The 28000-nt window shown below is 31.2% G+C and overlaps 1 protein-coding gene and 1 long non-coding RNA gene across 3 annotated transcripts in view; one reads left to right on the top strand and one right to left on the bottom strand.

Annotated features, from left to right (window-relative positions):
* Positions 1-3702, bottom strand: LOC130442079 (uncharacterized). The gene is made up of 2 exons (XR_008909666.1): positions 3451-3702; positions 1-2095 (listed from the first exon to the last, which is right to left on the bottom strand). It is a non-coding gene; the product is annotated as an uncharacterized LOC130442079 (long non-coding RNA).
* The window catches only part of LOC130442075 (phospholipid-transporting ATPase ABCA3-like), a 38102-nt gene continuing 12183 nt past the window's right edge, over positions 2082-28000 (top strand). Inside the window, exons 1-14 of one of the 2 annotated variants that reach the window (XM_056776072.1) lie at positions 2082-2230; positions 9730-10027; positions 13306-13530; positions 14533-14660; positions 16045-16337; positions 18186-18429; positions 19325-19504; positions 20600-20809; positions 20879-21324; positions 22707-22872; positions 23358-23575; positions 24204-24361; positions 24456-24580; positions 26300-26649. In XM_056776072.1, the coding sequence (XP_056632050.1) occupies positions 9735-10027; positions 13306-13530; positions 14533-14660; positions 16045-16337; positions 18186-18429; positions 19325-19504; positions 20600-20809; positions 20879-21324; positions 22707-22872; positions 23358-23575; positions 24204-24361; positions 24456-24580; positions 26300-26649 (3036 nt within the window). In that variant the 5' untranslated portion in view covers positions 2082-2230; positions 9730-9734. Of the gene's footprint in view, positions 2231-3844; positions 4116-9729; positions 10028-13305; positions 13531-14532; positions 14661-16044; positions 16338-18185; positions 18430-19324; positions 19505-20599; positions 20810-20878; positions 21325-22706; positions 22873-23357; positions 23576-24203; positions 24362-24455; positions 24581-26299; positions 26650-28000 lie in introns of those variants that run through there. The other variant, XM_056776071.1, reaches the window with a different exon arrangement.

The following is a 28000-nucleotide window of genomic DNA, read 5'->3' as shown; positions in this document are numbered from 1 at the left end:
TACACTGAAAAAACAACGTTATTATTTAACATATTTTCACAATTGGCGTCTACAAACGAAATACTTCTACCCCACTCTGTATATATAATTAATTACATTTGAATCAGTTTTAAACTAACGAATTGTGAATTTGATTTAATAAAACGAAAGACACATTGAAAAAACAACGTTATTATTCAACATATCCTCAAAATTGGTATCTATAAACGAGATACTTTTACCCAACCCTGTATGTACAATTAATTACATTTCAATTGATTCTAAACTAACCCATTGTGAATTTTATTAAAAAAAATGGAAGTTTTACTGAAAAAACAATGTAAGACGTGGATAAAAGAAAAATATTGAAATCTAAGAGGAAGTGAAATTATTTCTGCTGTACCTCTGTTAAATATTAAGGCAAAAAAACATTCCTAGTACAATGAAATACACCTTTTTAGCTTTTCAGAAAATAAGTAAATACCAAAATTTAAAAAGAGAATGAAAAATACTTTGGAATTTATTTGCACATACATACTAACCAAGAGAAAGCAATTGGGACTTAAACTCATTATAGTTTAATAGATCGAAGATCTCAACTAACAATCAACAATAAGCTACTAATATACAAAGTCACCCTAAAACCCATCTGGAAAAATGGATTAATAAAAAATTTCTTATTACAGGTTTACTATCAAATAATATTTTCACGTAATTTAAGTGTATTGTCTTCCATAATATTGGTATTTACAAGATCTCAAGTATTTTATGTTGTGTACAGTGATCTCATTTCATAATTCATATTTCTCTTAGCTGTGTTTTAATTATCATTTGTTATTAAGTACTATGTTATATGAATACGCATCTTCTAACTTCACTTTAAACATCATACTTTTCAGTTTATCTGTGGATGTTAGCTTTTTCTCTAAAAGCAGACTGTTGTACTAGAACAGAACATACCCTAAGAAAATATAACGCCATGGATACATTGACAAATATCATGATTAAATTTTGATGGTAGTAAAAACTAACATTTCTCTTCATAATCATTATATTGCAACGTTAATGGGGTTTTCTCGAAATTAACAGGCTTAAGTGGTATTGAATCAAGCATTAATACAAACGACGTAGCTATAGCAATCTACCAAAAAATTTTGAAATCTTAAACATAGAAAATTAAAACACTATGAATTATCTGACAATAAATTTGAGTAGTACTTTCTCATACTACAAAGCAATAACGGCTACTTTATTTTGTTTTTCTAGTCTATTGGTTTCATGTTAATTAAACATGACATCAGTGCTGAAATTAATTTGATGTAGTGTATATATCTACAATGCTTCAGATTTAATGAAACTCATAAAAAATCAAGGCACCAAGCTACCTGCAATATGATGTCCCATGTCTCAAATAGAACTAAACGATAACCCATAAATATAAGCTTCAATTATCTGTGATTAAACATTTATTACCGGAATAAAAACCTATTTTTTAGAAGCCCCCTAATAAATGGGAGGTTATAAATTTGTTTTATGTACAAACCAGATGTGAACGATTTGACTCTTGTGTTTTTTATTGAAAATATTTACTTTACTGTACGTCTGGTTTTTACCAGCGGCGTTAGAAAATCAAGTAAAAATATTGAGAAAAATTTGTAAGACAACAGCAATTTAATAGTGATATTGAAATAAGTTTTTTTAATTAATATTCAATTAAAACATTTCGTCGTCAAGGATTGCTAAGAGGTAAAAAATGCAGATCTTCCAGACAATATGAGAAGGTCTAATGAAATTCAAAACATTTGTTTTTTTAAATGTAGAAGTGACAATGTATTTTATTACATATTAAATCTTGGGGTGTTGAAATATACTCAATTTTTTTCTTTATTTTTTATAATATAAATACTATTTTGAGTAAGATATTTTTTGTATGTTTTTTCTTACCAAAGTCAAAATTTTCTTGAGCTACAATATTCGACACATTAAACTTATTGTTTAATCGGAAAAATTGATCGAATGCACGTTAACATTTTTTTCAGTTTGGGAGCTTTTCACGGTCAATTTTCACTTTCAGGAGCGCACGCGTTTCAGATCTGCATCCAGGTCGACCTAACCTCTGAAAATCATTACATTATTTTAGAAAAAAAAGTTACTATTTATTGTTTTCGACCCGGTCACTATTCAATCGGTTTAAAGTGATGTTTTAATTTATTTATAGTGATACATTTTACAATAAGATTCTGAATTACAAGTAAGTTCATAGTGCTATTTATTTCAGTTACTAATATCAGGGATCTTTTGGTAGGATGATTTGCGTTTATTTTCATATCTTATCATCATATCATATCTTATTTTGAATAAATTATATTGATTATAGGTAAGTATATATTAATAAATTACGTGGTTAAAATGTTTTTAATTGAAATAGATGAAGGTGATTTATTCAAGATAAGTCAATAAAAAATGTCTAAGATGTGAGAGATGGAAAAATTATTCTAAAAATAGTTTTCTCCTATGAATTTTATAAAACGCATTGTTACTACATTTTAAACCTAATAATAGTTTTTTTGATATAGTCGATTTAAATAATTCAAATATATAACAATTAATATTGATATCATGGAAATAGATAGGGGAGGGAACACGCATAAGCGAACTTATAGGCGCGTGCAAGTGAAGCCTACAGGGCAGTAAAGGGTATCATCCCTCTTCTTGAAGACAGATTCGTACCCCTAAAAATATAAAATCTTAAAGTTTATTTATCGAAGAAAAATAGTAAACCAAAATATATTCACGCATGGTACACGTGATCAGGGTTATTTATTTATAATAAGGGGCTCAACTTGTACATCAATTCCATATTTTGGTTTCAATTTTGAACACTTCGTTATCATTTTTTTGCATTTCATTTTTATAAATATTCACAATCATTTGTTTTTTCGCTGACGTTAAAATGAAGCTTTTTAGTTATCTTCTTACACAACAGGCAAATATAAACATTCTCACGGCATTATGATTCCCACCCTGCACTACACCTGAACCAACAGCTACTTCAGCGATGTGGCGCTCCTCCTCCCACGTGGATTTTTACTTGTGCCGCGTTTCGCCCGGGATATTCATGTGCTGATCACGTACTTATCATTATTTTGATTTACTATTTTTTCCCTTTCAGAGGGATGAATCAAATTGCTTTTATTATAGTTTCTTCGACGTCGCCTATCTAGCACTTGAGACGCGGAGGGTTGTACTGTCCCGAACAATATTTGGGATTAAGATATAGGATATAAATAATTATAATTGTCACTTACCTATGAAATATTACATGATAAAATGATTTATTTATTATTCCACTTTAATAAAACACACTTAAACTGAATACTGAACCATTTTTGACATCAAAAACTAAACTTTTTACAAGATTTGATCTATCCGAACACTTGATCAAGACTAATATGCTTTATTATATCTTACCATTAACTAACAAACTCCTTCGGATTTCGCTTAAACACTGCCCTAATGTGGTTTCACATTCGTTATTCTTCTTCGGATTGAGTAAACACGGCACCATCGCATCGACAACGGATCCGTTAAGTACTTACCGGACTGTCCACGTATGTTTAACCTACTATATGATTGAATTATACCTTCGATTCTTTTTCATATAGATCGAAAATTTTTCAATTTAGTTTTAAATACAATTCGGGAAGTAATTAGTTTTCGGTAAAAATTTATTCGGTGTGAGCAGACTATATAACATTTTATTGTTTTATTATATATTATTATCTCTAAACAATTTCTGTTCACGATAATAACAGTTGAGCAAACTAATCAATGTTCTGACCTTGCGATTTTAAAGCTCCCGTTTCCTGGAGCAACAAACAGTTAAAACCCAATGATTCAGCAAACCATACACATGGTCGTGGCAGGTGGGAAAATGTCAGTGCGTCAGTCGATTCTCGTGATTCTCTCTTGAAAATGTGAAGAATTTCTAACACTATTCATTGTTTTAAACGTTTGCTGTTATCGGGAAAAGTGCTTCAAATCATTTATGATGAGTACATCCAAGTTTAATAGGAGACATTCTTCATATACCTTGGTTAACGATGGAAATCATGTTGGATATGATATACCGCAAGGTAAATATTAACAAAACGCTATGGTGAATAGCGCGAATGATACATAACAATTCGTAGGTAGATATAGAAAGCGTTGCCATATTTCCAATGATAATGAACGACTGAATAAATTATGAACTGAAGATATTACAATAAATTATAAGCGAGTAGTTATTTTATTTGAGAAACAATATTTAAATAAAGCATATTTCGTAAACGAATTTGAATTTATATATACATATCAAATAATTAAGTCATGAAAATATAGATCTTTTAATTCACATATTGTGGTACTATTTGAACGATTTATCTTTGACCTGGCCTTGACTCTTTAATAATTGTCTAGCATGCAATTCTAAAAAGAAACTAAATACAAAAAATATTTATAGGAGAAAGAAGTTTTGATTAAGAAGAAATTTATTGCGTTAGCATACAAAAAACTTCTGAAACAATAAACTGTTGAATTAATTAACTCGAAGTAATAAAAATAAAGTTGGATTTCCTGAATTATTACTGCCCTTTTTAATGATGTGGAAGAATTTATTGTAATTTCTGGATCATAATAATAGCATTGCCCATAATACCTACCTTCTGAAGAACATGGTTAATGCTTAGTTGGATAGTTAGATTAAGTAATTGACTTTATTATTTAATAAGAGCAAATAGCAAAGAAAATAAAATTATATCTCAGATTTTTCTGTAAATAGCTTCAACTACATGTTTTAATTCAGAGGAATTTAAAAGTAATTAAAACCTTCGAGCACGAGCAGATATAAAAGTGTCTTATCATTAACGAGGTCTTTAAGGGATCCGAGAATTGAAATTTAGTTCTATTTACTTAGAATCAAGAATTTCTCTCCATGCATCTAAAATTGTCATTAAATTATGAACTATGAAGATGCGTTCAGTTCATACAGGTGATAACTTATTATTGTCAAATTTTTTTATAATATGACCTTCAAGTTTTAAATACGTAAAGAATCGGCACTTTTGTTATAAAGAAAACTGTTACCGAACGACTTCTTTTCTGCTTGTAAACTTTATTAATATTCAATTATTTATCTCTATTTGACCTTGACACAAGCTTATTAATACGTAATATATCCATGATGCGCAACCTCTATTAAACACAAACGGACATATTATGATAATCGCTGTTGCCGCTTGTTTCCACGAGAAGTATAATAGATAATTATCATTTTCTTCTTTTACTACGACATTGTAGGAATTCTATAGTCTAGTCAATCTAGTGATTGATATAATGTAAAAAAATAATATATTAATGTAGCTTTAACTGAAATGATGAAATGAAAGTATTGTAAACAAACTAAACGGAAGGGGTGAACAATTAATAATAAATTGGACTCCACCAGCTCTTAACGAACGACGTTAAAAGTGAATAAAAAAGGGGGAAACACCTTATGAATTAAATTAATAATGAAGATTAGATAAACTAAAATTATCACCGAACATTATTATCCAAATTAATATTTATTGCTGTGAATAATAGCAAATAAATTTATTGAAAAAATAATGAATTCACATTAACAACGACATTAAATAGTGAAACGATTAAAAAGAGGTTGTAAGTGGAAAACAACTCAGATTTATTGAGAATATTAAAAATAAGAGAGGGACTAATCTATGGAAATCTAGGATGGTTGCAGCCTTTAACTGAATTTTCAGATGTCGGAGTTTAATTTGATGCTTGTGATGGTGCACCGGTTTAATTCCATTGTTGTCTTTCAACCTGGTAGCTGTAGAAATGCGGAAAAAAATAAGGAAACGGGAAGACAGATAGAAATTACTAAAGAAGAAACGAGTAGAAAGAACAGATTTGAATAAAAAGGAGCAACAAGAATCTGTTCTATCCTATTCGTTCTGTTCCCAAAATAAATAGAAAATACGAATTTACACGGAAACTATTATACAGAATTTGGTTAAAACAAAAGAAAATTAATAAAGATAAATGAAATTTTTGTGGAAACAATTATAAGAAAGCAAAGTTAAAAAAAAGCTTACTAGCTAATATAAATAATAAATTTAGTTTGATTTAAACATAGAGTGTAGATAGGTAGAGGACGATTTAGAATACGTTCAGAGATTTTATTAAATTTCTCGATTGGAGTAGGAGCTCGATAACAAATTAATTTCTTCAAAAAATGTCAGAATATATGAAACAGAAGTGACTACTGTGTCAGGATACGTGAAAAAAGGAATATTCAAAATGTTTAAAGAAAAAGAAACAAGACATGGCATGTTACATTATATTTTAGTAGTTTTTAAAGATATAAGGAGATTTTCAAAACGTTATTTAAACAGATGTTAATCGCCCTATATAAAATTATAAATTAAACGGTTATTAACGAACATACCTTGACATTATTGAAATTAATTAATCATTTGACCTTATTTAGCAAGATTTGCACTATTTGCTTATTGCCATCTTGATTGTGAGTAATTGGTGTGAAAAGATATTGCAGGTACTTAGCCTTCTTATATTTAATATTTAATTTTTTGTACATAAAAATATATATTGAAAAGATACTCCATTTTTTTCCTATATAAACATTTTGATACCATTTGATAGGTAATGACTAAACGCATCTAGCAGGAAAACTCGTAAAGACTCCAAAAATATTTTACAATCTAAAAGCTTTATCTGTTTTTCCTCAATAATTTTTTCGAAATTTGATATCTGGCCGACATTTCAACCCTTTATTAAACAAAAAACAGTTCTTCATTCAATTTTTTTCATTCTACTGTAAAATTGGGTGCCAAGAAGTTCCGATATTTGAGACTTGAGGGCCAATTTTACAACCTAGGGTAAAACTGGAGATTAAACTATGATTTAAACTCTAGTTTAAACCAAGAATAAACAATATTGCTATGTTTAACAAGTTATGTTAACCAGTTAATTTTTCTGCCAGTTGTCACAAAATTTTTGTGGTATTTGTTTTAAAGTTTAATTGTTTAAGAAAATTGTATTAACAAGGAACAAAAAAAATCGTGCAATACCTATGAAGTATTACTTTTGGTTAACCTTGTGAAGAAATGCAAAGAAACAATCGAAAATTGGGAAAAATTGGTAATGAAAATAACAAAAACGGTCAGGTTTTTGATAGAACCATAAAAAATGTGGGACAATTTTAAAATTCGCTCTTCGAATAACTTTTTGTTTCTTCGACGCATCCACAATGTTTATAATTTCTTCATCATCATCGTCGAGTTCATGAAATATATAGTGTGAATCTTCTTCCAAACTCTTCATAATATTGTAAAAAAGTACATTATAAGAAAAAGGTTCGAATCATCCGTTTTATATTAAACTGAAGTTTTAACTACTCCCAGACCACCAGTAACCAAAACTTGTTTGTAAACGCCATCTATAGAACGGTAGCTTCCATTGGAAGGTCTTAGTAAGGACTCTTCCACAAACAATTGTTTGATCCTGTAATACTTCTCGTTGTTGTAAGGCAACAGAAATACAAAATTTGCCGTATAACTTACTGAACCGACTAAGTTTAGAAAAATAATACATCAAAAAATTCTAACAGCAAAATACTATGCTCAATTCTCGAATGAAAATTTTAACCATTGTGATCTTGTCAATGTCACCAAGATTAAAGCTTTCGTACGATGGCTGTAATCTGTGAAATCACAAAAGTGGATTATGTGTGATTAATGAAAGTAGAATGTTATATTCTTTGTAGAAGAATCCTTGTGCAGAAACGATGTTATTTATAGATCCAAATTGACCAAAGGAAAAACTTGCTGTTAAAAAAAATGAAAACTCGTTTTGTAAAACAAACTCCTAATTTACAAAAATATTATAAAGTCAATTTGGATGTGGTCTTATCCGAAGAAGCCAATCTAAAATCTACGTATGAAAACAAACGCCCCCTGGTAGGTTTCAAACCAGACATTTTACGAAATCTTCTACATACAAAAAGTAAATACAGAAAAAACGCTGCTAAGACTAGAGTTGCGCGTCAATGTCATACTCTATCCACTCTTAAAACCCCATACGGACAGAAAATTAAAAAGAAACAATCCTGCTGACCTGAAAGATGGTTAAAGAGGCCCTATCATTGGAAATGAGCTTATCACGCCAATAGAAGCTTAACAGCACACAAAGCAAACAATTACCTTATAGAACTATTGTAAAGTTTCGATTGCTAATAAAAACAACATTACAGGTCCCCCTAATTTTTACGCCGTAGTGGAATGCATAGCTTGATTTCTTCACTTATTTCATCCTCGAAATTTCCTTCATTGTCTAGGTATAAATACTGACTGATATAAGCAAATGCATTTAAACAAACTTCAAATATTTCACAGAGGAAATAATTGAAAATGAGTTGTATTTATATTGATTGACTTTGACATTGTATCAAAGTAATGTTCTGTTAAGGGCGTTTCGTACAATATTCAATTATGTTTTTATCATATACGTGGGTTTCGGATAAAAAAACATTAAATTTTAATGCCGTTCTCAAATTTATCGTCGTAGTTGATTCACTGTGCCTATTTCAAATTTATCTACTGGCCTTTTGTGTCGTTTAAGCTGAACATATTCTCTACTAGTGTAGATGTAATAAATTGCTCATTAGAAAAATTTCAACTCCTCTGCAACATGTTCGTGCCACAAGATAAAGCAAAATATTTTTTTAATAAAGGAGTCTATCGTTTAGCAAAAGGTAAGAAACATTTTAATTTGTTAATCATAATGGTAACCTGAATCAAAATTTGTATTTTATTTTGATTAAACCTTTTTTGTCTTTGTCTTTATGACATAATGAAAATCTTTGGTTATGTTAACCTACTGAAAGGTTCATTTTGAAATGTAAAGCATCGTACTAACGTCTACCAACATGTTAAGCACCATCTATCATTTAACATAATTATTTTTCTTTCCAATATGTTCTAGGTATGAAGAAGTACGAATCCTCTTGTGAATAAAGTAACGTCTACATGCTTGAAAAGTCACAAATACGTGATCATGTGAATGTGCTATGTTATACCTGCTTTACTTGATCTTGTCTCCAATCGTTTACGGTTTAGTGAAGTAGTTAGATCTTGGTACAACGCATTCTTTATTTTTGTTTATATCAACTGGAAACACCTAGCAACATGCAAGTTTGTAGATGGAATCCAAGCGTTTGTTGCGACTTGGATCTTGTGGACGGTTGCTAAACTCTTACTTCTCTTTGTATATCACTGTCATCATCATCTTCTGTTTTATTCATACGTATATACTGATCAGTAATGGAGTGGTGTCCGATCAGTAATGGTTTGCTGTGGGATTAATTTGGAGGCCCATTTGACCTTGTTGGAATAGATTGGGGGCTTACAACACAAGGACACTTTTTTTTGTCATTTTCTTCAATAATTCCATGGTTATGCATGATAATGTTGAGCGAAACTTAATTGTGTGGTGATATTCTTAAGAGGCTAGAATTCCAGCCATGATTTGGGAACTTTGTAGTTTTCTGTGTAGTTTCTTTTCTCAACATTTAACTGGAAACTAATTCAAGAAAATTTTATTTGAATACATGAAAATGTCGAAATAATTGTCAAGTGTTTTAACAGACTATTATTGTTTATTTAGAATGTATTTAATTTATATTTGCAGGACCGATGGCGGAGAAACTAGACAAGTTTTTACTCCTCATGTGGAAGAACTGGCTGCTTCAATATAGGAAACCAGTCCAAACTGCAGTCGAAATAATTGCACCTGTTTTGTTTTCAATATTACTAGTAGTAATAAGGAGTCTGGCAGATCCGGAGCTCCACAAGCCTATTGTATATCCGCCGTTTTGTACTATTCCTTTAGGCATAAAAGATAACCAATCTGGAAAAGCCTTATGTCCAGCTTATGATGGAATACCGTATATCGGACAAAAGATGTTGGAAAATTTGAATCCCTATGAGTAAGTATTATTTAAATTGTTACCACAAAATCGTGTTCCGCATAAAAGTGGCACAATTTACATTACGTTGAGTCAGAAGATGGTCTAAAATCGTTTCAATTCTTCTTCAATAAAATTTTGAATATTTTAGAAACTCTGTATGGCATTTACCTTAGTTTATTTGAGTTTTCAACTTCTTGTAGTGGTGTAAAAAAAGATTCGGTGGAATTCTTAGAATTGTAGACCCAGAATCTTCATTTAATTATGACTACTTTTGAATCAAACTACCATTTATTTTTGACAAATGTTACTTTAGATTTTTCCGTAAGAAAATTAAGAATTTCGTTCATTATTGTGCAGTATTCATTTCTGTTATGTAGCCACTTCCAAGGTCTATACCAGAAATATTGTTGAACTGGATGAAAGAACATAACCTCACAAATCTTGTTTTTCCCCTAAACTTGCAATGCTCTATTGTTATAATATGTTAGATGTAAGGACTTGAATGTTCGACTTAGGATGTGTTAGGGGTAGTTAAAACACGTTTAGATAAAACGTTTCCAGATCTTCTCCAGTTTCGTTACTTTTCTCACATACCTCGTCGTATTACACAAACTGCTTTTCGCGATTTATATTCTTTGTTCATTCAAAAAAAGGGTTGTGTGTTAGCGATGGTGAGGGTGAGGAATCTACTTATTAAAATAAAAATGATTGACAGAAATTGATTACACTATTGAATATTTAATGTTTTAATAAAATTATTGATAATTTAGCGAGGAAAGTCCACGTAGGAAACGAGATTTAGAATATACTACGTCGGATACGAGGTTTAGGTATGATGTTTTTTGAAAAAAAGTAAAGACTGTACATCACTATCACTTTATTTGTATATTTAGTTCTAGGTGTAAATTTCACGATTTAGTTAGTTATTGTGCAATTCACCAATTATACCACCATCACTTAACTCGTAGCTTTTTGTATTTGCTTTTGAAATAAATATTGTTTCTATATCTTAAATCTGTGATTAAACGTATAGCTGATTAAATGAAATGCAATCAATGGGTTATTGAGAAGTAAGAAATGTATATATCTTGATACAGGGTGTTATTTGTAACGAATTTCTTAAATTTTAAGTTATCATAGCTTTGTTAAAAATTATTATTTCTATCTCATCTATTTGAAATCATTCTGAATCCTGTAGCGTGGATGTTTTTTTACATAAACAAATCTCTAATAATAATATGAATTTTTGTAGTCAAATGTATTCAATAATGTTAATAATGCTTATTTATCCCTGGACCTGGAAATAATTTTGTTCAATTCCGACTGTTTTGTAATGTATTGAATTTATCTACCTTAAGGTTGTTTGCAACCCATACAATTCTTTGCAATTTATAAATAAAAGTTAAAATAATTCACAATTCAAATAGTCGAATGAGGTACTAAGACTTCATTCTTATGAAAAACTAATCTACATTAAAAAAATTGCAATCGAATAAGACTTATGTGAACATATTACAACCTATCGATCAGTTTCTAGATTGCTGATTTGATTTAGATAAGCCATCGAGCTACAAAAGCAGGTCAACAAGTCCATGATTTATCTAGTTTCCCGCCTCTTGTCAAAAGTTGTCTGTCATTTAACTCCTGTCAAAATTTTATCAAGCCACTCCAGTTTGTGTTGACACACCTTAGTTGACATCCATTAATATATTTGTAATTTGAGATTATTTGTTTTTTTCATATTTTAATTTATCAATATAACTTTGAAACAATAATCAATTATATATTTACCATTAGATCGACTTTCTTGTTTCTAATAATATGACTTTTGGCTATAAAAAGTAGTGAAAAATACCTAAATAAGCTAGTGAAAACCGTTATGATATCTTATTCTTAGCATGAAATATATAAAAAATGAGTTATATAATTTTTTATCAATCAAATTTCGTAATTTTTAAGAATACAAAAAAATCAAATGAAACATTTGATTGCATAACAATCAGACCAGGCAAACTTTTAAATTTGAAAATATTTCCCATAGTCCGCTATTTTATTGCAAAGGTTTTCATCGCAAATCTATACCATTAATAGATATTTACAAACCAATTTAATTGTCTCTCTATAATATTTGTATTTGTGTTGGCTTATTATAATTTTATATTTTTCCTTTCTTTTTTAAATAAACTCCATTTCCATGATTATTTTACTTTGATCGCTTTTTTAATTCGCCAATTGTCTCAAATATTCTGCAATTTTGTGTCTAAACTACGCTACTGTCACAAATAATAATATTTAATCTGTTTTTGTTACTTTTTTTCTACGAAAACAAGTTGTCACTGCATCCTAACATAGGATCTTTAGCTAGTATGATTGGTTGCTATAATGCTTATAGGCGTGGGCGAAGTGGGTTCTCGCATTTAAAGAGGAGTCGCCAGGCGTATTTAAATGCGATATCGTCAAACCCAAAAATCTCCGTTTATTTTTAAATTAAATAAAAACCTAAAAAATATTGGCCACACTCGTCACACAGCTTAGCTTTGCATACATACACAATTTACTGCACTCATTGATTATTACAACAATTTTGGATTCTTGTACGACATAATTATTTAAAATCTTTGCCTAATATCGAGGTTTTCAAGCACTGTAATGATTTAGGTCAAGATTGAGAATCTTATGAGCTTTACTTCATTAAAGACTCCGGTCAGATGGATTCAATACATCATTACAACTGACCTGGAAGATATCTTCCATAGAAAGATGTTAAAGATTATTAAAAACTAATTAAGAAACTATATGAAGCAGGATCGACAATCTGATTTAGCAATTCTCTCATTCGAAGTCCATTTGGCAGCAAAAATTAATTGTAAATCCTTATTATAGGACTTCAATAAAGCAAAAAACCGTTTTTCAATCTATATGCTTTTTAATATCATGAGTGGGCAAGCCGTAACAAAGCGTGTTTGGTAAGATAAATTCATTAGGTAGATCTTGGAAAAGGGGCCTCGCTGATGCGACTCTGCCCACGTCTATTTTAGTTCACGCTATTCTACTTTGATTCAGAATGATTTATGGGGCTCATGTTGTATCTACCAGTACTTTCACATATTTAATATTTCCGTCGTTTTTTTTTTAAATAATTCACTGCTAAATTTTATTTTGTCATATGAGTCAAATCGGACATTTCGCTTTTAATTTGTTATATATATTTCGATGTAATATTTTATGTTACTGAAGAGTTTTCATCTGTATTTTCTCAACTTTAATCTATGAAATTGATGTTCTAATTATTTCAGGAAATTTGTTTTGGTCTATTCACCAAAAAATCCCGCAATTGACCAAGTGATGCACTACTTTCATATCGCCTTTAAAAATATAATTCCTTTCAATAATTCTCACGACTTGGAAAATTATTTCGTTACAAATGCAACAAATATGACGTTCGCTGGTATACAATTTGATGATTCTTACAAAGATATAAAAAAATTGAGCGAAATTAAACATATGGATATCTCAATAAGGTAAGGAATCAACCTATGAAGAGTAACATCAGAAATTTGAATCTTCTTTAAAGATGCTTTACTTATATTAGACTTACAGTTGAGATTGCTTATTGTGTTTGATTTCACTGCTATTTCTAATGGATGACGGATGACTCATAGTCAACTTGCATGATCTGCGGTCTTGTCCATGCGAGAGACTCTGGTTTATTTTTAATTGTAATAGAGACATTTTTGTGTAAGATATGGACATTTTTAGAAATGGCTCTGATATAGGAAAACTTTTCTTCTGCAGTGCTGGAATTAGATTATAGGAGAGTTGTGTAATGTCTCGACGAACTAACACTTTGGAGAGTGTGATAGATTTTGTTTCTTGTGCGGGTACAGCTGCTTCTGTCGACCATTTGGTTAATGAACGGGTTTATCAGGTTACAGAAACAACAAGTAGGCGAGGAAGACAAGGTAATTTTCCTGGAGATCTTCGAAGGGCGACGCTAGAAGCTTAAGAGGGAGATAAGAAAGTTTCTTCTCCGTGAGAGAGATCAACTTACTTCCAATATTCCAGTATAAACTTTTATAAGATATCGCGATAAATTTTAATAAATTTACGTGTTCAACTAGATACCCACTCCTTCAGTACTCGACTTACTTAATGTTTAACGTTGCTCAATATACAATTAATTCACAAAATATTTTCTGAGGTTAATATCACATGGATGGAAATTTGTGGAAGTTTGATGGAAAACCAAAATTTGGTCTCACGAAAACAAAAAAAAGGCATTGGAATATTTGGAAACAACAAAAATTAATTACTCCTTCAGAGATTTGCTTCCAACATGCTAAATTATCAGGTTAATTTCCAAATTTAGAAACTAAACTAAACAGCTGAAAGAAATGAGGTTATCTCTGCATAAAATATTTGGATATACCTAGTTCTCCAAAAGCAAGGCAGTCAAAGAATGGAGTATTGATCCTTTAGAATAATTCAATTCCTTTTAATACAGTATATAAACTAATTTTCAGGTTTCCAGGCGAAACTAGGTTTAAAATAGATCCATTTAATATTAATAACTGGAGGACCAATCTTGTTTTTCCTTTATACCAGTTTCCTGGTCCTAGACTGTATAATTATACAACTGGAGCTGCTCCTAGTAAGTAAAATATTATTTAGAATAAATTCAATTAAGGTTCAATTTTTGTTTTTGTTTCTTTTACCACTAGATACATTCCTTTTTCTGTTATATACATATTGTCTTTTTTTACTCTATAAGAAAATTTTCAATGCCTTTTTCCTGCTCTTTTCCTGTTTTATTTCTGCTGGACTGCAATCTTAGTTCTCATTAATTCAAAAGGCATATACTGCAAATAATATATGTGAAGACTAAATTAATCATCAGATTTTTATATAAACTGTGATTCAACTATCTTCAGATAAACTGAGGTTTTCCCAGTAGTTAATTCCTATCTTCACAGTTTCTGATACAAACTGTCAACGTTTTGTTGCTTTAGCCGATTCCACCTACTACCATTTCGAGATATTTGTTTGATTTAGACTTTACCAACAGGGTAGTAAAATGGTAAGGGGTTTATTAGTCTCCGGTGTGTAGATCAACGAAGAGCTTTAAGTAGAAATGAACCGTTTGCGATGAAGAAGATGACTGTGCACACAATCAGATTCAAAACAAACGGAAAATCAAATACTAAACAGCAAATTGAAGACTTTAATGTATGAAAAGAACAGATACTGATGAAGCAATGAGGTTCCAATATTGTATAAATAGTGCTGAATAATCACGAATAAAAAATTCCTGTTAATATTTTTATCTGACAGTATATTTTTGTTTAAGTTGAGTTCTGTGGAACTATATAGGATATGTGTGCAATAAAGTTTTACAAAGGATCTACTATTTAACCTGTCAAATTTCAATAAAACTTTATTTAATTTATTACTTCTTAGAACTCTTTTTATGGTTTTTTTGGCTAGCTAGCGGCTGAAAAGGTGTGCTCTAGGCTAGTACTGGAGTGCAAAAATTTGGTGAGTGATGGCTGCAAGATCCAGCTCGTTTGGGTACCTGGTTACTCGGGCAACAAAGGATCAGGAGTGCCGTTGATGCATGGAGGACGAAATCGCAGATCACGTTATCTGTGAGAGCCCTGCACTCATACGATTCAAACCCCTTGGCAAACCTCAGAACTTGTCGAATGACATAAAAGGTTTCAGCCAAACGAAATTTCAATTTGTAGAGACCTAAAATAAAATTTATCAACAAAACCAAAATAATATTAAATTGTCCTATACTCATATCACTATAGGAAGATAGTATTCAAAAAAAATGATAATAGGTAGGCTCTTAATAAATATTAGCCCAGGACGAATTCACGATACGCCCCTTTCAATACTTATTTATCAGGTACATATGGAAGATGTAGTTTTTCATAAAAGTGTTTCAAAGGATGTTAATGTAAAAATGAAATAAGTTTTTTTCGTATTAGTAAGGTTTTTGGTAAATAATAATACCAATAATTTATTTTTAGGTTACTACAGAGAAGGATTTTTGGGCATTCAATACTTTTTAACGTTAAGCATACTATTAGCAAAAAATAATGTTACATATGCCACAGATGATTTTTTTGATTTAATAAGTTGGTTAATAAATAATGAGTTTCCTCTAGTTAACATGCGACGATTTCCATACTCAGAATGGTATGAAGATATTTTATTGACGGCATTAAAATCGATGATTGGCATTATTATCATGTTAAGTTTCGTTTATACTTGTATAAATACCGTTAAATGCATCACTACAGAAAAGGAGAAACAATTAAAAGTAAGAATAATGATAATCACCAATATTGTTTGGTTAGAATAGAATTTTTTCAATACAATAAAAACTACTGCAGCTCTAGAGCTATAACCTACGAAGTTCACTACATTACATGTTATATTAGATACTTTCGTATTTGTTTTGGTCTTGAATAAGTATTTAACCACAGCAGCAATATAGTAGCCTGAATGACTTTACATCTATTCGAGGAAAGAAGAGAAAATAAGAACAAACTCTTGCGTTATAAAGAGATGTATAGAACAGCCAACAGAAAGATAAAAAAGGCTAAAGAAAAATGGTTGAGAGAAAAATGTCAAGAGATAGAAGAGCTGGAACGGAGACATGACAGCTTTAACGTACATAAAAGAGTCAACTATACTAACAGAAAAAGACAGGTCGGAAAGTTGGTACACGACGAAAACAAGATCGTTATAGACAAGGAAGAGCAGTTGGAGATATGGGAAACCTACATTTGTTTACTGATGATCGTCATGTAATGAACACTCTTGATTTTGACGGACCCGAGATAATGAAAAGTGAAGTAATAAAAGCCCTAGAACAAACAAACGATGGGAAAGCAACAGGATGCAATCAAATACGGGTTGAATTTTTTAAAGTTTTCAATGAAAACAAGCTAAATATTGTGTTGAAGCTGTTTAATAAGATCTATGATATCGGTCAAATTCTATCCGACTGGTTGAAATCTATGATTAAACATTCCCTAAGCTTAATGAGCCCTGAAGCTATAGGACACGGGATCCCCTCTTTGCGATGCAGGGCGATCTTGATTCAAAAATGCCTAGATTAACAAGAAGATATTTATGCTTGCTTTATCGATTACGAGAAAGCATTTGACACTGCCAACTACGACAAACTTATAGAACTATTATATCGTTCAGGACTCGACACCAAGAATATTCAGATTATAGAAAAACTGTATTGGAATTAAACAGCACATATCCAATAGGGAGACGTGAAAAGCCAGGACATAGGCATTGCTAGGGGAGTTGCTATTCAACTTGTACTCAGAGCAAATATTTATAGAGGCACTTGAAGAATGTGATAAGGGCATTAAAATTAACGGTGTACCAATCAACAATCTCCGCTATGCGGCTGATACTGTCTTATTGGCTGATAACATCGAAGATCTACAGATGATTCTTAATAGAGTAACTACAATGGGGGACAAAGCTGGTCTTGAGATCAACAGAAAGAAAACCAAATTTTTGGTGATTAGTAAGAGAAAAATACAAAATGTAGATCTATACATAGAAACGGATCCCATTGAGAGAGTACACCGCTTCAAATACTTGGGATATACAATAAATGATGAATGGACGCCCTCTTTAGTGATTAAGATTAGAAATGAGAAAGTTCTTGAGCAACCGCAACTTGAGTTTTGGTACCCGATGGCGAGTCACGAAATGTTACGTACTCTCCACGCTGCTTTACGGTGTGGAAGGGTGGACACTAAAAGGAGCAAAAATGATAGAATTAGAAGCTTTTGAAATGTGGTTGTATAGACTGATAGAGTAATCAAACGGAGGTACTAAGAAGAATGGCTAAAGATTTAAAATTGCTTGTAACTATTAAGAAAACAAAAGCGTCCTACTCAGACCATATATTTCGGAATGAACAATACGGTTTGCTACAGCTTATCGTGGAAGGCAAGATCTCAGGTAGGAGAGGGTTAAGTAGAAAGAAAAAATCCTTGCTGAAAAACCTACAGGAATGGTTCCAAATACCAGAAGCTTCGAATATAATTCATACGACACTAAAAGGAAAAAAAAAGAATGACCTAGCCACGCGACTCTTTTAAAAAATATTCAATAACAACTTTAGTATTTTTAGGAAGCTATGAAAATAATGGGTCTGCCTAATTGGTTACACTGGACAGCATGGTTTGTGAAATGTTTTATTTTTCTTCTGATATCAACAATACTGATGGTCATACTGTTGAAAATGAAATGGTACACTAACACAGATTTCACTGTTTTTACTTACGCCAATCCTTTTGTGTTACTGCTGTTTTTGATGGTCTACAATTGTGCCACCATCACATTTTGTTTTGCAATCAGCGTCCTATTTAATAAAGGTAATTAAATATATATATATAACTTGTATCTTGTAAAAAAGTTTAGTTGCAAAAAACTTTTTTCAAAATCTAATTTCTATTAACTCCTTTACCATGGAATTTCATGAACAGAATGAATCTGTCTTTCTTCTAAAGTACTAAAATACGAAATAATTGAATACCCCTCAGTTGACTCACATAGTATACAATAATTTCTTTTTTCTAGTCAATAACATCAAAATATTGATCATCAATTTTTATGTTCTTAATTCTTTTTACATTTTATATTGAAATGATAATAGAAATACTGTTTATCAATAGTTATTTCTATATTTAACACCAGTTTCCATTGGTAAACAAAACCGATAGAATTATAAAAGATAAAGAGAGCGGAATGTGGAATTATACTATTGGAAGAGAGATAAATAGCTTCGGTTTACCGCTCTCTATATCTCTCTACACCCACTACTCAATATTTCAACATCATGACGATTCAATTATAATAAAGAGAGATAAAGAATAGTCTACCCATATATGTAATCTTCCTATTTGGACAGTTGGTATGGGAAAAAAGTCCCTACGTTACGGTACCGACAGTATTCATTTTCTCTCTCGTTCGAGAAACTTTATCTAAACTGCGCATGCTTGAGAATGAGCAGAACCGAGCTGGAACCTCGGAGGATAGAGAAATCGTTGTCATTCTGTCTTCCTAAGTCGGAACAACTTCCACTTATATAAACTATTCATCAAGAAATATTACATATAGGAGTATACCGATGTTTTTTTCCCACTCTTTCAGTTTGGAACCACTAGAATAATATCTCCTCACCTTGCTCATTTTATATTTAATATTATTTCTATGACAAAACCTCACAGTGATACTGTAAATTCGTAAAGAATTCATTTTCTTTTATAGCAAACACTGCAGCAACTATTGCAGGTTTAGCTTGGTTTGTATCGTATGCACCATACTTGTTTATGCAAGAAATATATGACACTTTATCTCTCTCTTCAAAATTAACAGCAAGTTTGGGCTCCAATACTGCTATGGCATTTGGATTTCAAGTCATATTGATGTACGAAGGAATAGGAGAAGGTACAGTATACGAAGTATCGTTTATATCTCAAAGGTCAACAATAAAAACTGAAAAACCTTATTCATATGTTTTTTGAGGTATTGAAACTAACTACTTTTTCTTCTTGTTTCATATTTAAATGTATCAATTTGAAACTATCTTGAATTGAAATTGATCCAGATCACGTTTAGTAGCCTAGAAACCGAACAAAGTACTCGGGTCATTGCTAAATAATATGAGAATTTGAATGAGAGTTATAAATCAGCTGGAAGGAACGCAACGTCAATTTTAAGTTGCTTTTGATTATTAAATGATGACATTTTATTTTCATTTAACTGAATTGATATCAACCCTGCGATTTTTACGATCATTTACCCCACCTCACCTTTTAACTAGATACAGAAAAAAATTAGATATTATTCAATTAATATATAATTTATCGAAGCGCAAAAAGCGATGTTTTTAAATAGATAAACTATAACTTTTTCAATTGTGATATGGTTAAAAATAAACAGCAAGGGTCAAAAAGATTTGTTTTAGATAAATGAACTTAGTTTTTCTGGCAATAAACGTGATTTGAAAAATATTACACCGCCTTAATTTGAGTCAATTCGGCAACATTGTCAGCATAATCGCTCGTCAAATAAATTATGACTGTTGAAGTTCAAAGTTTTGTTTCATCAAGAACTTCAAAATATTAGACTTTGAGGAATAAATTAAAGAAATTTCAAAGAAAATATAAACCGATTTCATAAGTAAAATCAGTATCTTTATCTGGGTTCTATAGTATATAATAAAGAATGGTTGATACACAAGACCAGATTTTAATTTAACTTAAAAGATGAGTTATTAAAGCAAAGAATTGATACTGACTCATTTCTTTGTTGTTGGCTATTCATTCAACCATCTAGTGAAAGTTTGATCAAGCAAATAAAACTGATCCCAGCAAATGTTATCAATATGAAATAAATTTGCAAAATCCCGAATATTAATTGACAAACAAGAAATTTGTTAATTGATCTACTAAAGACTGGTTTTAGTACTTTGAAATATGTAGGTTACAATATTTACAATGAATTTTCTATTCAAATTTATTTTTTAAATGTTTAATTTAGGTATTCAATGGGGAAATATCTTCAGTCCTAGTACGCCAGATGATTCACTAACTTTGGGTATGATAATGTTAATGTTAATATTGGATTCCATAATATATCTATTTTTCGCTCTCTACATTGAAACTGTATTTCCTGGAGAATACGGCGTTGCACAGCCATGGTACTTCCCATTCACCTTACAATTTTGGTGGGGTATACCAAGATACAAAGGTATGTAAAAGTAGTCAAAAAGTATAATGTGAAAATGTAGTGCTTATTTTGATACCTACCAACTTTTAGGTGTCGAAGACTTTCATGACACAACTTCGCAGGGGGAATATTTCGAAAGAGATCCAGAAAATTCGATACCTGGTATACAAATCAGTAACCTCAAAAAAGTATTTAAAACTAAAGTAGCAGTTCGTAATTTATCTCTTAATATGTACGAGGATCAAATAACCGTATTACTAGGTCACAATGGTGCAGGAAAGACAACGACCATGTCAATGTTAACCGGAATGATAACACCAACTTCTGGTACTGCCAAAATAAGCGGATACGATATCAGAACCGATATGGACGGTGTTAGGAAAAGTTTGGGGTTATGTCCCCAACATAATATCATTTTTGACGAACTGACGGTTGCCGAACATATTTATTTTTTCAGTAAACTTAAGGGGTTAAAGCGAACTGAAACTGATAGTGAAATTGATAAATATGTTGAACTATTGGAGCTGGAACCTAAAGTAAGTTCTCAATTGATAGTTTGATTTCGAGAAATCTAGGCAGGTGGTGATTAAAAGGCATTTTTTGAGCAATTCTATAAAAACATTCGCATTCTTGCCTTGACGGTAATCGCCAATTTGTTTTGATTCTAAGAGACAAGCCATCAGCGACAAAACCGTTTTCTGTTTCTAAGTGTAGAATAATAAAATGTCCACCTTAACCGGGAGGATCATTTGATCCAGTGGACAGCCATTATGAATGATCTGCTCTGAGAGTTGTAATGTTCTATGGCTACATTATTTAAATTATTGCCTGCATTAATCCAATTATTCCAATCCTCTGGTATCCGTGGGATAATTGACGGAGGTTTACACAAATTTATAAAGCAATATCTAACCTCCAAAATTTTGGAAATATGGTGAAAATCTAGTAGTCCGCCGAAATAAGTAATAATACCAGAAAAAAGTTTGCTCCCGAGATTTGGGATGTTGAAAAAATTTAAATAGATTTTTGTAATTAAAACTTTTATCTCTTGAGATAATGGCTTAAAAATTGGGTTAAATCATATTAGAAATACATTTTTTATAAGTCAACATCTGTATACTACCACAAGCAATCAATATTTTCTCTGTGTACGAGGTCTAGCTATTAAATAACGAGACTGGTTACGAAAAAAGTTTTCATTGCAAAAATTATTCTACATTCGAATGCTCCCCTTCAATATATTCCCCTCCCCTAGCCACACACCTTTCCATACGTTTTTCCCATTGATCGAAGCAGTGCTGGAAGTCTTCTTTGGTGAGCGCCTTTAGGAGCTCTGCCATCGACTCAAATCGGGTCCCTTTCAAAGCAAATTTTATCATTTTATCTTCGGAAACAAAAAAGTCGTGCGGTGTCAAATCTGGTGAGTACGATTAAATACTGCTTCACATATGGCGCGTTATGTGCAGGTGCAAAATCGGGCCGTTTTTTACGAACTCGTTCTCGCAGTGTTGCCAAAACTGATAAATAGTAAGTCTGGTTGACAGTCTGATCCTCTGGAACCCATTCAGTCATCACGATACCGTCAATGTTGAAAAAAAAAAGATCAACATTGCCTTCAATTTCGATTTGCTTTCTCGGCCTTCACTAAAGCGCTTACTCCACTCAAAAACACGCACTAGATAGAGAATTGTCTCCATAGTCCTCTTGCAATAATTTATAGTAGTCAGTCGGAGTTTTTTTTTTCAATTTAACGAGACGGAAACGTATTTTCGAACGTACATAGACAAGATATCTAGATATTCAATGCACTACTCGTTTCTTACCCCGTTATTTAATAACCAGACCTCGTAGATCCATTTTTCTCTTTTTATAACATTTTCGACAAAAGAATGGATCAAAAATTTTTATATTGCTCTAGAGGAATTCACAATCAAGAACTTTGTCTGGTGGAATGAAAAGGAAATTATGCGTAGGGATAGCATTGTGTGGTAACTCTAAAGTTGTAATGTTAGATGAACCCACCGCAGGAATGGACCCTGCTGCAAGAAGAGCCCTTTGGAATTTATTACAAACCCAGAAAGACGGTGAGTCCGAGAATCTTTTTGTCTATTTGTATGTTAAATAGATGGAGTAAAATACTAGCTGAAAATCTGATGTATTAGATAGGTATGTCTTATGATCCCAAAAAACGAATAACTTCCACACAGTATTATTGTCGGGGCTTTTATGCTTTTTAACATTATTCATTTCATTGTTAGTTGTTACATTTTCAAGAGATCTAATTATACAAGTGAGTGAATTTGAAACTTCATCTCAGGGTGTGGAAAACGAGAAAAACTGTCCCATAATCTTTCAAGTAGTTTAGAACAAGATTGAATATGAATCTACATCAAAATAGTTGATCTAACTTCCCCTGATTACTTTATGAATGAAGAAGTGATGGCAAAGATAGAAACTCGCTGCACTAAATAGAGTGTTGAAATAAAATATTTTTTCACAGTCCCTTTTCTGTCAAACCAGCCTCATATAACATCATAGTGATTTAATAACTATAAATTTATGTTTGTAGGACGAACTATGCTTTTAACAACTCATTTCATGGATGAAGCAGATCTTTTGGGAGATCGGATAGCCATCATGGCTGGTGGTGAGTTGCAATGTTGCGGTTCAAGCTTTTTCCTCAAGAAAAAATACGGTGCTGGATACAGTCTTATCATGGATAAGTCGCAGGAATGTGATATTGGAAAAATAACTCAACTATTGAAACAATTTATTCCTGATATTGAAGTGAGTAAATTACATAGTATCTTTCCACTTCCACCATACGAAATTATTTCCTATAACTTGATTTCTAGCGTTCTTCCATGCTAATGGTGTAGCTTCATCTATTTCACTATGTAGCAAACACTTAATACGTAATCAAACAATTGAATGAAATTTGCTCATATTTATATTTAACACCAATTCAGCTTTGATTGCAGTATCATTGTATCCAATCCTATTTTTCTCTGGAGATCCTCTTCCACTTTCTATATGAGGTAACGTTCATTTTGAAGTGGGATACCATTTGTAAGAGATGTCATTAAAATTCGAAGTTGCAAACAACACGACAGAAAGGAAAATCACCCAAAAAATCCTATTACAACCACTACTGGAATGAAACAGCCTTTGGAGAAGTGGGCCCTGACTTTTACAATCTTTATCTTCTTCTTTTTTCCAACTATTAAATAAAAATAAAATTATTGTCCTCATCTTTCCAATATTTAACTGTTAATTTAAAAAACAAATAACAAAATAATAAAATATAATCAAAGCAAAATCTATTTATCGTTCGATTCGATTGTTTTTATGCACCGATGATTACTGATTAATTCCATTTTCAGTTTGTTAGATTTGATTTGAATTTACTTCACAGGTTTATAGCAATGTAGGTTCGGAATTGACGTACCTTTTAGTTGAAGATCAGGTCCGTGTATTTGAACCAATGCTTCGACAATTAGAAACAGAATCAGAACGATTGGGTATAAGAAGTTATGGAATCTCACTAACAACATTAGAAGAAGTATTTATGAAGTAAGCTGAATAGATAAGAATCATGATTATGACATTTACATTATCTTCATGATAAAATTGTTTGGAATATATATTAATTATTAATCTTATTTAGAGTTGGAGCTGATCACGGTCAAGAAGAAATGTATGACGCGGCAAATGGAAATGCGGTACTAAATGGTGGATTACAAAATGGATTTTTGCAACTTCAGAATGGAAGTACAAAGAAAACAAATACCTGTAGGTACTTCAGTAAATTATTCATATTATATTTACGAGGGTATTTTTTTAAGTAATAAAGTAAGAGAAAATTTAGTTCTAAATGTAAAACGTACGAATAACTAAAACGTAAATATTTAAGTTGTGGTACCTCATCATCAAAAAAATTTACCGCCTAACCGTTAAACTAGTTTTATTTAACGTATCATAATTTTCCAAGTATAACAATTTGTTAAACTTGTGGAAATTTCTGATCGAGCCCATTAATAGTGAATCGGCTGTTTCGGCGAATTTCTTCACCAATTTTTTGCCTTTTTTCAATTAAAAAGTTTAAACATAATATAAACTTCAATAAGCTACTGGTAAATTTCAACAGGGAGCACCTTTTGTATCTAAAATATGAGTGTTAAGTGAAAAAATTGGAGACTAGAATACTGTGGAAAGAGTCAGTGAGAGAGAAGAGAATAGACCAGAATAATCGAAAAAAATAAAAGCCATAACAATAATTTATGAGAATGTTAAGAAAATCATAAGACCCATGCGAAATGATTAACCATAATAAAAGAATCAAAGAAATCCAAGGAGCGGTCCAATTCGTTCATATTGTTAGTTCGTTTGTCAGATGAGCGGATGCCGCCTAAAAATGTGAAAATATCTGGAAAGTAAGCATTGTGAGACATTGGTTATGTTAGGTTAGGTTTAGACATGAACTAAACGTAATTTGGCATAGCTGGTACATCGAATCTTATGAATAACAAAGTCAATTTTTTTTAGTTTTATGTAAAAAAATCGGAAACTATAAAAAAATCTATTTTTCTTGACGTAAATCTTGGTAAACAATGATTTAAATAATAGATGATGATGACAAAGTTGAAAAAATATATTTGATTATAAAGGTACAGAAATGTAAAAGAAAGTTAGTCAAATAGGAAATGTTACTTTCTAATAATTAATAGGAAAATCTGCTATTGAGTAAAGTTAAAGTGAGGTAAAATTTAAGATGTTAGGCTAGGTTAGGTTTAGACATGAACTAAACGTACCTTGACGTAGTTAGTACATCAAATCTTATGAATAACAAAGTCAATTTTTCTCGAAAACACTTTCATTATTTCTAGTTTTATGTAAGAAAAGTCTGAAAACATAAAAAACATTCTATTTGAAATGTTTAAAAAAATATCTTGACGTAAATCTTGGTAAACAATGATTTAAATAATAGATGATGAGGACATATGACAAAGTTGAAAAAGTATATTGTGATTTTAGTCACATAGGGACTGTTACTACTAATTAGTAGGAAAATATGCTATTGAGTAAAGTTAAGGTGGGATAAAATTTAAGATGTGAATCTTACCCAAAACAATTCACTTTTTGTCGTTTAGAAATTTTAATCATTCCTAAGACAGATAAGTGCTACTTAAATTGATTTTGAATTGTACATGAATAGAAAATCTGAGACATGAATTGAACAAATTAGTATTTCTATAAATTTTAAGAATAAAAACAAAAATTGTATATTGGCACTGCTTCATGACGTTATATTGGGGTCATAAGTATCCATTTTATAATAAAATATAGTTAAAACATAAGAATAAAAGAGGTATCTCATTCTGGAAGCTTAGAAGGACGACATATATCAAAAAGTAGATGTGATAATTAATTCTTACTTTAAAAGACGACCCTCGTACACTCTAATCAGAAGTTAAAATCAATAATTGAAAATTAAAAAAATTTTCTTTGCAGGTCATGTTTCTATGGCACCCACCTACTCAGGAGGAATAACCCTTCTGGTTAATCAAATCTTAGCAATGCTGATGAAGAAAATTGTCTCGACTTACCGTTCTTGGATACTTCTTGCGATTCAAATAGCAATGCCAATGTTATTTTTAATAATAGCATTTGTAGTGAACCGTACTCATAAATTCACTGGACCACTTCCACCTATGCCATTAACTTTGAACAAATTTGAAAATCCTGTGACATTTATGGAGAAAACTAATTCTAGTTATGCTCAATATTATATTAAAGTTTTGAAAGATTATGGATATTCGGTTAATGTTGTGGATAATCTCACAGACACCTTGTTACAAGTAGTAAGTTCTGGATTTGTTATTATTCCTTGTGAAAAGCACATCGACCTATTTAAGTGATAGAGCTCTGTTTCTGAGACCATTTAATTTCCCCTTGAAGCTCATAACGCCCTCGACCGATGAAATTCAATTTATACAACCTAGCCACTTTAATATTTTTTTTTATTTTTTAAAACCTGTACTTCTAATAATAAAATGTGATATTTTTAAGATTCTTATAACCACATTAACATCAATTACCTCTACTATTTAAAATTATTTTTAGCCACATATAATGACCCAAAAAGTGGTTAAACAAATCAAATATATAATTTTTTTAATGGAACGCCCTATATTTGATCACATTTTCTAATTGTGTTTATTTGTAACCCAGATAGACAATATTGGATTTCTATTTACAATTTATATATTAGTGAAACATTTTATAAGCGATGACCAAAATTGCCATGGATTTATTTCTTTTCTAATACCCATGTTATTACATTCTATCATCTACTGACCTCAAAAACATAAGTCAAATTCTTCATTTTCTGTTGACCACAGAATTATAGTTAATAAGAGAAGCATTGCACTTAGTAAAAAATGAATCTCATAAAAATAGTTGCACGTAAATAGTCTTTTACTCTTTTTAAAGTAGATGCTTGCATTGATTCGTTTACTGGACTGTATTTTACAATATGTCTGATATCTCGATTGATATTCTGATTGATTAATTCTAGTTGAGACTGTAAATTTAATAATAAATAATAAATTTAACCTTTATTTTTACGTCTCTCTTTTTCGACTTCTCTTTTAGAACAATCCTGAAGGAATAGAATCAGAGAACTATAGGTCTGCACAACGTATGATAAATCAGATAGAGATTCTTGAAGCTTTTTACTACCAGCATTAAATCGATCTAAAATTACATTCCAAACAAAGACTCGAATGGCTGTTTCTAAATGGTGAAACTTTCGCCGCAATCCCGTAAATTCAGATCGTGTATTCAGTTTCTCATCTCTACTTCCAGCATTAAATTCCAGTGCATCAGTTATTGCAGACCATTCTTTTTCTAACGTGTCTAATGTCGAGCAGATCAACGAGTTCGAGAAAGACTTTTAAATTTGTAAGCTGCACCAATATTTCCATACCATAAATTAATTTTATTTTTTAATGTCTTTTTTGCCATCCCTCTAGTCACGCCTTTGGCCCGGGCGTCGCGAATCCATCACTGGTTCTATGATTATATCTGTTGTTGTACTACTCATTATCTTTGATTTGTTCACGTTTATCGTTTATTCAACGTTCTTTGCTGCCCTGTTAAGTTTACTAATAGCACTTGAAATTGGCATGTTTGTGGTGATCTAATTTTAAT

The sequence above is a fragment of the Diorhabda sublineata genome, chromosome 3 (assembly GCF_026230105.1).
Source record: "Diorhabda sublineata isolate icDioSubl1.1 chromosome 3, icDioSubl1.1, whole genome shotgun sequence".
Lineage (NCBI taxonomy): Eukaryota > Metazoa > Arthropoda > Insecta > Coleoptera > Chrysomelidae > Diorhabda > Diorhabda sublineata.
This window is presented reverse-complemented; position numbering and strand designations above follow the sequence as displayed.